We start from the raw sequence: 12,551 nt of genomic DNA, 5'->3' as shown, positions 1-12,551 counted from the left end.
GTTCCCAGGGACGGGGAATCTGTGTCTACGGGCTGTTACCAGGGATGGGGACTCTGTGTCTACAGGCTGTTCCCAGGGACGGGGACTCTGTGTCTACGGGCTGTTCCCAGGGACGGGGACTCTGTGCTCTACAGGCTGTTCCCAGGGACGGGGACTCTGTGTCTACGGGCTGTTTCCAGGGACGGGGACTCGGTGTCTACAGGCTGTTCCCAGGGACGGGGACTCTGTGTCTACGGGCTGTTCCCAGGGACGGGGACTCTGTGTCTACGGGATGTTCCCAGGGACGGGGACTCTGTGTCTACGGGCTGTTCCCAGGGACGGGGACTCTGTGTCTACGGGCTGTTCCCAGGGACGGGGACTCTGTGTCTACGGGCTGTTCCCAGGGACGGGGACTCTGTGTCTATGGGCTGTTCCCAGGGACGGGGACTCTGTGTCTATGGGCTGTTCGCAGGGACGGGGACTCTGTGCTCTACGGGCTGTTCCCAGGGACGGGGACTCTGTGTCTACGGGCTGTTCCCAGGGACGGGGACTCTGTGTCTACGGGTTGTTCCCAGGGACGGGGACACTGTGTCTACGGGCTGTTCCCAGGGACAGGGACTCTGTGTCTACAGGCTGTTCCCAGGGATGGGGACTCTGTGCTCTATGGGCTGTTCCCAGGGACGGGGACACTGTGTCTACGGGCTGTTCCCAGGGACAGGGACTCTGTGTCTATGGGCTGTTCCCAGGGACGGGGACTCTGTCTCTACGGGCTGTTCCCAGGGACAGGGACTCTGTGTCTACGGGCTGTTCCCAGGGACGGGGACTCTGTGTCTACGGGCTGTTCCCAGGGACGGGGACTCTGTGCCTACGGGCTGTTCCCAGGGACGGGGAATCTGTGTCTACGGGCTGTTACCAGGGATGGGGACTCTGTGTCTACGGGCTGTTCCCAGGGACGGGGACTCCGTGTCTACGGGCTGTTCCCAGGGACGGGGACTCTGTGTCTACGGGCTGTTCCCAGGGACGGGGACTCTGTGTCTACGGGCTGTTCCCAGGGACGGGGACTCTGTGCCTACGGGCTGTTCCCAGGGACGGGGACTCTGTGCTCTACGGGCTGTTCCCAGGGACGGGGACTCTGTGCCTACAGGCTGTTCCCAGGGACGGGGACTCTGTGTCTACAGGCTGTTCCCAGGGACGGGGACTCTGTGCTCTACGGGCTGTTCCCAGGGACGGGGGCTCTGTGTCTACGGGCTGTTCCCAGGGACGGGGACTCTGTGTCTACGGGCTGTTCCCAGGGACGGGGACTCTGTGTCTACAGGCTGTTCCCAGGGACGGGGACTCTGTGTCTACAGGCTGTTCCCACGGACGGGGACTCTGTGTCTACAGGCTGTTCCCAGGGACGGGGACTCTGTGTCTACGGGCTGTTCCCAGGGACAGGGACTCTGTGTCTACGGGCTGTTCCCAGGGACGGGGACTCTGTGCCCTATGGGCTGTTCCCAGGGACGGGGACTCTGTGTCTACGGGCTGTTCCCAGGGACAGGGACTCTGTGTCTACGGGCTGTTCCCAGGGACGGGGACTCTGTGCCCTACGGGCTGTTCCCAGGGACGGGGACTCTGTGTCTATGGGCTCTTCTCAGGGACGGGGACTCTGTGTCTACGGGCTGTTCCCAGGGATGGGGACTCTGTGTCTACGGGCTGTTCCCAGGGACGGGGACTCTGTGCCCTATGGGCTGTTCCCAGGGACGGGGACTCTGTGTCTATGGGCTGTTCCCAGGGACGGGGACTCTGTGTCTATGGGCTGTTCGCAGGGACGGGGACTCTGTGCTCTATGGGCTGTTCCCAGGGACGGGGACTCTGTGTCTACGGGCTGTTCCCAGGGACGGGGACTCTGTGTCTACGGGTTGTTCCCAGGGACGGGGACACTGTGTCTACGGGCTGTTCCCAGGGACAGGGACTCTGTGTCTACAGGCTGTTCCCAGGGATGGGGACTCTGTGCTCTATGGGCTGTTCCCAGGGACGGGGACACTGTGTCTACGGGCTGTTCCCAGGGACAGGGACTCTGTGTCTATGGGCTGTTCCCAGGGACGGGGACTCTGTGCTCTACGGGCTGTTCCCAGGGACGGGGACTCTGTGTCTACGGGCTGTTCCCAGGGACGGGGACTCTGTGTCTACGGGCTGTTCCCAGGGACGGGGACTCTGTGTCTATGGGCTGTTCCCAGGGACGGGGACTCTGTGTCTATGGGCTGTTCGCAGGGACGGGGACTCTGTGCTCTATGGGCTGTTCCCAGGGACGGGGACTCTGTGTCTACGGGCTGTTCCCAGGGACGGGGACTCTGTGTCTACGGGTTGTTCCCAGGGACGGGGACACTGTGTCTACGGGCTGTTCCCAGGGACAGGGACTCTGTGTCTACAGGCTGTTCCCAGGGATGGGGACTCTGTGCTCTATGGGCTGTTCCCAGGGACGGGGACACTGTGTCTACGGGCTGTTCCCAGGGACAGGGACTCTGTGTCTATGGGCTGTTCCCAGGGACGGGGACTCTGTCTCTACGGGCTGTTCCCAGGGACAGGGACTCTGTGTCTACGGGCTGTTCCCAGGGACGGGGACTCTGTGTCTACGGGCTGTTCCCAGGGACGGGGACTCTGTGCGTACGGGCTGTTCCCAGGGACGGGGAATCTGTGTCTACGGGCTGTTACCAGGGATGGGGACTCTGTGTCTACAGGCTGTTCCCAGGGACGGGGACTCTGTGTCTACAGGCTGTTCCCACGGACGGGGACTCTGTGTCTACGGGCTGTTCCCAGGGACGGGGACTCTGTGCTCTACAGGCTGTTCCCAGGGACGGGGACTCTGTGTCTACGGGCTGTTTCCAGGGACGGGGACTCGGTGTCTACAGGCTGTTCCCAGGGACGGGGACTCTGTGTCTACGGGCTGTTCCCAGGGACGGGGACTCTGTGTCTACGGGATGTTCCCAGGGACGGGGACTCTGTGTCTACGGGCTGTTCCCAGGGACGGGGACTCTGTGTCTACGGGCTGTTCCCAGGGACGGGGACTCTGTGTCTACGGGCTGTTCCCAGGGACGGGGACTCTGTGTCTATGGGCTGTTCCCAGGGAAGGGGACTCTGTGTCTATGGGCTGTTCGCAGGGACGGGGACTCTGTGCTCTATGGGCTGTTCCCAGGGACGGGGACTCTGTGTCTACGGGCTGTTCCCAGGGACGGGGACTCTGTGTCTACGGGTTGTTCCCAGGGACGGGGACACTGTGTCTACGGGCTGTTCCCAGGGACAGGGACTCTGTGTCTACAGGCTGTTCCCAGGGATGGGGACTCTGTGCTCTATGGGCTGTTCCCAGGGACGGGGACACTGTGTCTACGGGCTGTTCCCAGGGACAGGGACTCTGTGTCTATGGGCTGTTCCCAGGGACGGGGACTCTGTCTCTACGGGCTGTTCCCAGGGACAGGGACTCTGTGTCTACGGGCTGTTCCCAGGGACGGGGACTCTGTGTCTACGGGCTGTTCCCAGGGACGGGGACTCTGTGCCTACGGGCTGTTCCCAGGGACGGGGAATCTGTGTCTACGGGCTGTTACCAGGGATGGGGACTCTGTGTCTACGGGCTGTTCCCAGGGACGGGGACTCCGTGTCTACGGGCTGTTCCCAGGGACGGGGACTCTGTGTCTACGGGCTGTTCCCAGGGACGGGGACTCTGTGTCTACGGGCTGTTCCCAGGGACGGGGACTCTGTGCCTACGGGCTGTTCCCAGGGACGGGGACTCTGTGCTCTACGGGCTGTTCCCAGGGACGGGGACTCTGTGCCTACAGGCTGTTCCCAGGGACGGGGACTCTGTGTCTACAGGCTGTTCCCAGGGACGGGGACTCTGTGCTCTACGGGCTGTTCCCAGGGACGGGGGCTCTGTGTCTACGGGCTGTTCCCAGGGACGGGGACTCTGTGTCTACGGGCTGTTCCCAGGGACGGGGACTCTGTGTCTACAGGCTGTTCCCAGGGACGGGGACTCTGTGTCTACAGGCTGTTCCCACGGACGGGGACTCTGTGTCTACAGGCTGTTCCCAGGGACGGGGACTCTGTGTCTACGGGCTGTTCCCAGGGACAGGGACTCTGTGTCTACGGGCTGTTCCCAGGGACGGGGACTCTGTGCCCTATGGGCTGTTCCCAGGGACGGGGACTCTGTGTCTACGGGCTGTTCCCAGGGACAGGGACTCTGTGTCTACGGGCTGTTCCCAGGGACGGGGACTCTGTGCCCTACGGGCTGTTCCCAGGGACGGGGACTCTGTGTCTATGGGCTGTTCCCAGGGACGGGGACTCTGTGTCTACGGGCTGTTCCCAGGGATGGGGACTCTGTGTCTACGGGCTGTTCCCAGGGACGGGGACTCTGTGCCCTATGGGCTGTTCCCAGGGACGGGGACTCTGTGTCTATGGGCTGTTCCCAGGGACGGGGACTCTGTGTCTATGGGCTGTTCGCAGGGACGGGGACTCTGTGCTCTATGGGCTGTTCCCAGGGATGGGGACTCTGTGTCTACGGGCTGTTCCCAGGGACGGGGACTCTGTGTCTACGGGTTGTTCCCAGGGACGGGGACACTGTGTCTACGGGCTGTTCCCAGGGACAGGGACTCTGTGTCTACAGGCTGTTCCCAGGGATGGGGACTCTGTGCTCTATGGGCTGTTCCCAGGGACGGGGACACTGTGTCTACGGGCTGTTCCCAGGGACAGGGACTCTGTGTCTATGGGCTGTTCCCAGGGACGGGGACTCTGTCTCTACGGGCTGTTCCCAGGGACGGGGACTCTGTGTCTACGGGCTGTTCCCAGGGACGGGGACTCTGTGTCTACGGGTTGTTCCCAGGGACGGGGACACTGTGTCTACGGGCTGTTCCCAGGGACAGGGACTCTGTGTCTATGGGCTGTTCCCAGGGACGGGGACTCTGTGTCTACAGGCTGTTCCCAGGGACGGGGACTCTGTGCTCTACGGGCTGTTCCCAGGGACGGGGACTCTGTGTCTACGGGCTGTTCCCAGGGACGGGGACTCTGTGCTCCACGGGCTGTTCCCAGGGACGGGGACTCTGTGTCTACGGGCTGTTCCCAGGGACGGGGACTCTGTGTCTATGGGCTGTTCCCAGGGACGGGGACTCTGTGTCTATGGGCTGTTCCCAGGGACGGGGACTCTGTGCTCTATGGGCTGTTCCCAGGGACGGGGACTCTGTGTCTACGGGCTGTTCCCAGGGACGGGGACTCTGTGTCTACAGGCTGTTCCCAGGGATGCGGGACTCTGTACTCTATGGGCTGTTCCCAGGGACGGGGACACTGTGTCTATGGGCTGTTCCCAGGGACGGGGACACTGTGCTCTATGGGCTGTTCCCAGGGACGGGGCACTGTGCTCTACTGGCTGTTCCCAGGGACGGGGACACTGTGCTCTACGGGCTGTTCCCAGGGACGGGGACTCTGTGTCTACGGGCTGTTCCCAGGGACGGGGACTCTGTGCTCTACGGGCTGTTCCCAGGGACGCACACCGAGACAAATATCAACTGCTGCTGGAGGGTCATCAACTCGGTGAAGGACGCTCTTTGGTCCGCCTGAAACTTGCTGATCTTCTCATGCAAAGATTTGTCCTCGACCAAGTGTTGCAGACTGGCACATTCCAAGGTCCAGGACTAGGTGCTGACGGACGCCTCAAGCTTGTGGCAGCTGCCTCAAAGGCACAATGGGGAAAGGCCACCGTTTAAAGCCTTTCAACCAAGACAGAGCGAGGGGAGGGGAATTGTGCTGAACTCCCTCGGGTGGGTGACTCAAATTGAGTGTATGCAGTGAATATTACATGTGGCACAATTGTAGGGAAGCACCTCAGAGAGCAATCTGATCTCCGTAGACAACTTAAATACCTTTGTACCATTGGTAATTGAAATGTGTGTAAGGTTTCTTTGACTGTACTGGAGTCCCTCAGAGTGAGAGAGCCTGAATGTTACTGCACTGAGGGTGACGGCCATTTTGAAATGTTGTGTAATGTTCTTTCCGATATTTTACCAATAAAGTCTATTTTTCACAAATGAAACCTCGGGGTCCCTGCACGGAATATGCTGCTGCTCGAGAGATCGATCTGTTCCCCCTCTCCCTTTAGCCACATTAGGAAAAGTAAAGTTTACTTATTATTCACAAGCAGGCTTACATTAACACTGCAATGAAGTTACTGTGAAAATCCCCTAGTCGCCACACTCCGGTGCCTGTTCGGGTACACTGAGGGAGAATTTAGCATGGCCAATGCACCCTAACCAGCATGTCTTTCAGACTGTGGGAGGAAACCGGAGCACCCGGAGGAAACCCACGCAGACACGGGGAGAATGTGCAGACTCCGCACAGACAGTGACCCAAGTCGGGAATTGAGCCCGGGTCCCTGGTGCTGTGAGGCAGCAGTGCTAACCACTGTGCTGCCGTGCCGCCCGCCAAGAGATTGCGTGCGTCTCCTTAACACACACGCACTCGCGCACACTCTCACTCGACGGCGGGTGCGGGGGCGGGTAAACAGGAGCCGAGTATTATGGTCTGTATTTCAAGTAAGAAGTTTAACAACACCAGGTTAAAGTCCAACAGGTTTATTTGGTAGCAAAAGCCACACAAGCTTTCAGAGCTCCAAGCCCCTTCTTCAGGTGAGTGGGAATTCTGTTCACAAACCTTTAACCTGGTGTTGTTAAACTTCTTACTGTGTTTACCCCAGTCCAACGCCGGCATCTCCACATCATGACTGTATTTCAAGGCCAGCCAATCAAAGGAAGGGGTGCTTGTGAGATCTCAGGCCTGGGACTGGATTGAATTAGAGAGCAAGTTTGGGAGGTGGTGGGCGGGGAAGGTCTGGGGGAAGGTCGGGTGGGGGGGGTCTGGGGGAGGGGGGGGGCGGGGGGCAGTCTGATCAATACCACACCGAGACTACAATTGATCCATTGCCTCACCGGGATAGGAGAAGAGATGGGGAGTCATAGAGCTTTACAGCACAGCAAGGGGCCCAATGAGAGGAGATCTAATTGAGGTGTACAAGATGCTGAAGGGGGATTGACAGGGTAGACATGGAGAGGATATTTCCTCTTATTGGACAGTCTAGGATGGGAGGTCATTGTTTTAGGCTAAGGGGCGGCAGATTTAAGACTGAGATGAGGAGGAATGACTTCTCTTTGAGGGTTCGAATCTGTGGAATTCATTATCCCAGAGTGCGGTGGATGCCGGGACATTGAGTACATTTAAGGATGGACAGGATTTTAATTAGTAAGGGGTTGTAGGATTATGGAGAACGGGCAGGAAAGAGTTGGAGCCGAGATGAGGAGATCAGCCATGATGGTATTGGATGGTTGAACAGGCTTGAGGGGCTGAATGGCCTCCTCCTGCTCCTTAGGGGCAGTTGAGAGAAGGTTTACTCAACCAACACCAGGAATGGGCGGGTTGTTTTATGAGGAAAGGTTGGAGAGGTTAGGTTTGTATCCACTGGAGTTTAGAAGAGTAAGAGGCGACTTGATCAAAGCCTTTAAGATGCTGAGGGATGTTGACAGGGTGGGTGTGGAGAGGATGTTTCCTCTTGTGGAAGAATCTAGAACGAGGGGGCCACTGTTTAAAAATAAGGGGTCGCCCACTTAAGACGGAGAAGTGAAAAATATTTTCTCTCAGAGGGCGGGGAGTGTCTGGAACTTTCTTCCTCGGTGGGAGCAGAGTCTTTGAATATTTTTTTAAGGCAGAGTGAGATAGATTCCTGGGGGTGAAAGGTTATGGGGGGGGGGGGGGGGTGACGGTAGGAAAGTAGGGTTGAGGTTCCAATCAGACCAGCCATGATAGTATTGAATAGGGGATCAGGCTCAAGGGGCAGAATGGCCTCCTCTTGGTCCTAATACAGACATTTGTAGCTGCCCTCTCAAATAGCCAAGGAAACAACTCAAATCAAGGGCGATTAAGGATGAACCATCAAGTCTAGCAATCCTGGCAGAGAGATTTTTGAAATAGTATCGGGGTCAGGTCATTCCAAACTCATCGAGACTCCAGGTAAACAGGGACAGAATTTTTACAACAGTTACGACAACCACCACTGCCTTACTCTGATCTTTTATCTGTGACAACTCGGTCCTCAAATGACTGTGGGAGTTCCTTATCTCGTTCCATATCCTTGCGTCTGAAATGGAAAACCATATTTGTTAGATAAAGTCATTGTGATAATATCAGGCCGTTAAGACATGGATTTGAATCATGTTTCTCCGCAGGATGTTTTAGCAGTCCCTGGCATTTTGTCGGCACTGTGTTGTCTGTAGTCAGTGTCCTTTATTGTTATTGAGGCAGTATGATTGACATTGTAGCTGTTTTGATGTGAACTAATGCAGTGTTTTGTGGTTTTAGTGTTCCCCTGGGATTGCAGAGTAGAACTTGATCGGGGGCGATTGACAAGTCAGGTCATGCAGTTGGGAATGATATTTTTCATGGAGCATTCCAGTTTTAATTTTGCTCTCAGAAGCTGCTTGAAGCTGAGAGAAATAACAGTGATTTTCCCCCTCTCTGGAGTCTGAAAACTGCTGGCTTGGATTTCAGTCCAAAGGAGTTACAAAGCTGAAAATCCAACATCACGTGAGCACACTTGCTTTTGTGCTAAGTCTGCTTCTGTGAATAGAATTGAGGATAAGGGGTAAACCTTTTGGAACTGAGGTGAGAAGAAATTTCTTCACCCAGAGGGTGGTGAATGTGTGGAATTCACTACCAGAGAAAGTAATCGAGGCCAAAACGTTGTGTGATTTCAAGAAGAAATTAGATATCACTCTTGGGGCTAAAGGGATCAAGGGATATGGGGGGGAAGGGGGGATCAGAATATTGAATTCGATGAGCAGCCATGATCATAATGAATGGCCTCCTCCTGCTTCTAGTTTCTATGTTTCTATGAAGAAGGGTATATGTCTGTGGGATAATGTTTAACTTGGAACAACAGAGGAAGCTAGATGTTACTGTGTCATGTTTAAGTCTTGCAATTGGTAAAAGTTACATTGATTCTTTTTATATTCTGTATTCTTAAATAAACTTTGTTTGATTAAAGTTTCCGAGTGAATTAGACCCGGAGTGAAACACCTTAGGCTCACCTGTGCTAAAATCAAATGTTAAACCTAGGATCTAGGCTAATTTCACACAATACCTTGGAGTTTCTGACCTGAGTCTTAACATCATCCATGGATATATTTTCAGACACTTCTGTGACGCAGGCTGGCCTAGATTTTTTTCCAAACAGTAACCTAGAAACACACCCTCACCTTGGTGAAAGGGATGTGGCTTCAAGCCCCACTCCAGGATTTGACCGCACAATCCAGGCTGACACAGCGCTGAGGGAAAGCTGCATTGTCAGAGTATCTCCTCTCCTTTTAACCCGTGATCTCATTGAAATGGCTACAAATATTAGGGGGCTTGACAAGGATGACGAGTCGAGAACAAGGATGGACACGGTGGCACAGTGGTTAGCACTGCTGCCTCACAGCGCCAGGGACCCGGGTTCGATTCCCGGCTTGGGTCACTGTATGTGTGGAGTTTGCACATTCTCCCCGTGTCTGCGTGGGTTTCCTCCGGGTGCTCCGGTTTCCTCTCACAGTCCAAAGATGTGTGGATTAGGTGGATTGGCCGTGTTAAATTGCCCCTTAGTGTCTAAAGTTGGGCGGGTCAGGTGGATTGGCCATGGTAAATTGCCCTTTAGTGTCCAAAGATGTACCGGTTAGGTGGATTGGCCATGATAATTGCGCAGGATTACGGAGATAGGGTCCGTTCTTTTAGAAAGTTGGTGCAGACTCGATGGGTTGAATGGCCTCCTGCTGTTGGGACTCTGTGAAAGGAGCCACATTCTCACCCTGAAACAGAGGTCAGTCATGGAGATGAACAGAGAAGAAAAGTCTCCCCTTGGAGTGAGGCAGCTGTGCTCAATCTTTCAGCTCATGAAATTTGCCCTCCAAAGAAATGGGGCATGGGGATAGGGCGGGATGGTGGGGTACAATTTCGAACATCAGCCGTGACCTGACTGGATGGCCCGTGGCAGGCTCTCTCCGAATGGACCGCCTCCTGTTCCAACATGTTCTTGAATGAGAAACTAAAGTTCCAGCGAGTCGGTGGCTGCTGCAACTCTCTCCACACTGAATCATTTGCTGGGGCTCCGACAAGTTGCTGAATTAGTGTGTGGGCATTCCGAGTGTGAGAGCTGGAATGGAGGGACAGGGGAGGGAGAGGGAGAGAGAGAGAGAGAGGGAGAGGGAGAGGGAGAGAGGGAGAGGGAGAGGGGGAGGGGGAGGGAGAGGGAGAGGGGGAGGGGGAGGGAGAGGGAGAGGCAGAGGCAGAGGCAGAGGCAGAGGGAGAGGGAGAGGCAGAGGGAGAGGGAGAGGGAGAGGGAGAGGGAGAGGGGGAGGGAGAGGGGGAGGGAGAGGCAGAGGGAGAGGCAGAGGGAGAGGCAGAGGGAGAGGCAGAGGGAGATGGAGAGAGGGAGAGGTCCAATGACCTTTCCAATAAATCTGACAAAGCCCCCGGCCAGGAGAGAGTTTGAGGTTCAGATTGATCTCTCCACAGTGAAGCCCCGAATCATTTCTCTTCCTATTTAAATCTCCACCTACCCGCTATGATATGTGTTGTGGGTGAAAGACCATAGGGTGTCGGAGCAGAAGTAGGCCATTCGGCCCATCGAGCCTGCTCTGCCATTCAATGAGGTCCTGACTGATGAACCTGTAACCGTCCATTCCCTTACTGATTAAAAACCTGTCCATCTCGGTCGTGAAGTGTCGGCTGGTTTCCTGCAATGTTGGACTGAGACAGATATAAGCACGGGATGTCTCCGAGCGAGTCTTTGAAGGAATACCCGAACCCTCTCAAACGCACACGAGCGTGTGTTTGGAAGAAAAGAACATCACGTGTCCGCGTTCACTTACCGCTATTCAGCTGTGAGAGCTTCACCTGGAAATCAGCGTGGGAGCTTCTTGTTTCCTCAGCTATCTGAGAAACTGGGAGTGGAAGCACATGTTAGAAGCTTGCAATGGTGGGAAGCGATGGCCTAGTGGTATTATTGCTAGACTGGTAATCCAGAAACTCAGCTAATGTTCCGGGGACCCGGGTTCGAATCCCGCCACAGCAGATAGTGGAATTTGAATTCAATAAAAAATATCTGGAATTAAGAATCTACTGATGTCCATGAAACCATTGTCGATTGTTGGAAAAACCCATCTGGTTCACTAATGTCCTTTAGGGAAGGAAATCTGCTGTCCTTACCCAGTCTGGCCTACATGTGACTCCAGAGCCACAACAATGTGGTTGACTCTCAACTGCCCTCCAAGGGCAACTAGGGATGGGCAATAAATGCTGGCCCAGCCAATGCTGCCCATATCCCATTCCACCTCCCCACTCCCACTAATAAAGCTAAGATAGTGTTAATAGAATAACGAAGGTCAGTGCTCAGTGAAAGCAAAACGGAAGAACAAGTGACAGCTGGCCCAGTGGGATGGACGGGTGGGAGGGGGATTGCAATGGGACAAATAAGGAAAGAACCATACAGACTTGAACCATTAACTCGGTTTCTCTCTCCACAGATGCTGCCAGACCTGCTGAGTGTTTTTGTTTCAGATTTTCAGCATCTGCAGTATTTTGCTTTTATTTAAATCTCAGCTTCTGTCTGAGTCAGTCTCGGGGTGTGGGGTTGGATAATTAGATCTTATCTTGGTCTCGCTCTGCCTGCAAGTCTGCCTCGCCTCTCGAGGCACGAGGCATCCGACCTGTTGCCCAGAACTAGCTATGCCTGAAGCCAGACTGTTTCAACCCAGCCACAACCCGACCACCTGGACAAATGCCCTGGCGGGGCGGCACGGTGCCACAGTGGTTAGCGCTGCCGCCTCACAGCGATAGGGACCCGGGTTGGATTCCAGCCTTGTGAGACTGTGCGGAGTTTGCACATTCTCTCCGTGTCTGCGTGGGTTTCCTCCGGGTGCTCCGGTTTCCTCCCACAGTTTAAAGATGTACAGATTGGATGAATCGGCCGTGTTAAATGTGCAGGGATAGGAGTGGGGGTGGGTTGGGCCTCATTCGGAGAGTCGGTGCAGACTCGATGGCCTGAATGGCCTACTTTTGCACTGTAGGGATTTCACTGTAGGGATTCTAGGGTTCTGTGTTCTGTCCAAACAAAAGGACAAATCCAAACTAGCCAATTTGAGAGTGAGTACCTTTGACATGGAGGCGATGTTAGAGTGTGGGATAAAGGGAGCCCCAGTTAGATCAAAGTCAATGGGAATCAGGGGAAAACACACTGCTGGCTGGAAGCATAATTGCAGGAGTGCTTCAGGCCAATACTAAGCACAATGACCTTACCTGTATCATGAAGTTAGAAGGGGGGATATTTGCTGATGATTGCAATGTTCAGTCACATTCGCAACTCCTCAGATAATCAAGCATTGGAAGGACATTTTACCAACATCTACAAGTTCCCCTCCAAGAAAGCACACAGAGTAGAGAGGGAAAAACTGTTCCTGTTTCAGGTTGGGGTGCGGAATGGGCTGCCTGGGTGTGTGGTGGAGACAGGTTCAATCGAGGCATTCAATTATTATTCG

General features: G+C 55.2%; 1 protein-coding gene across 1 annotated transcript in view; it reads right to left on the bottom strand.

Moving 5' to 3' along the window:
• The window catches only part of LOC144507539 (uncharacterized), a 57,753-nt gene that overhangs the window by 35,255 nt on the left and 9,947 nt on the right, over nt 1-12,551 (bottom strand). Inside the window, exons 4-5 of the mRNA XM_078234677.1 lie at nt 10,887-10,958; nt 8,048-8,122 (exon numbers count right to left, since the gene is read on the bottom strand). Coding sequence (XP_078090803.1) covers nt 8,048-8,122; nt 10,887-10,958 — 147 coding nt within the window. The remainder of the gene's footprint in view (nt 1-8,047; nt 8,123-10,886; nt 10,959-12,551) is intronic.

This window comes from Mustelus asterias, chromosome 19 (assembly GCF_964213995.1).
Source record: "Mustelus asterias chromosome 19, sMusAst1.hap1.1, whole genome shotgun sequence".
NCBI classification, from domain to species: domain Eukaryota; kingdom Metazoa; phylum Chordata; class Chondrichthyes; order Carcharhiniformes; family Triakidae; genus Mustelus; species Mustelus asterias.
Note: the sequence above shows the minus strand (reverse complement) of the source record. Positions and strands in the feature narration are given on the sequence as shown.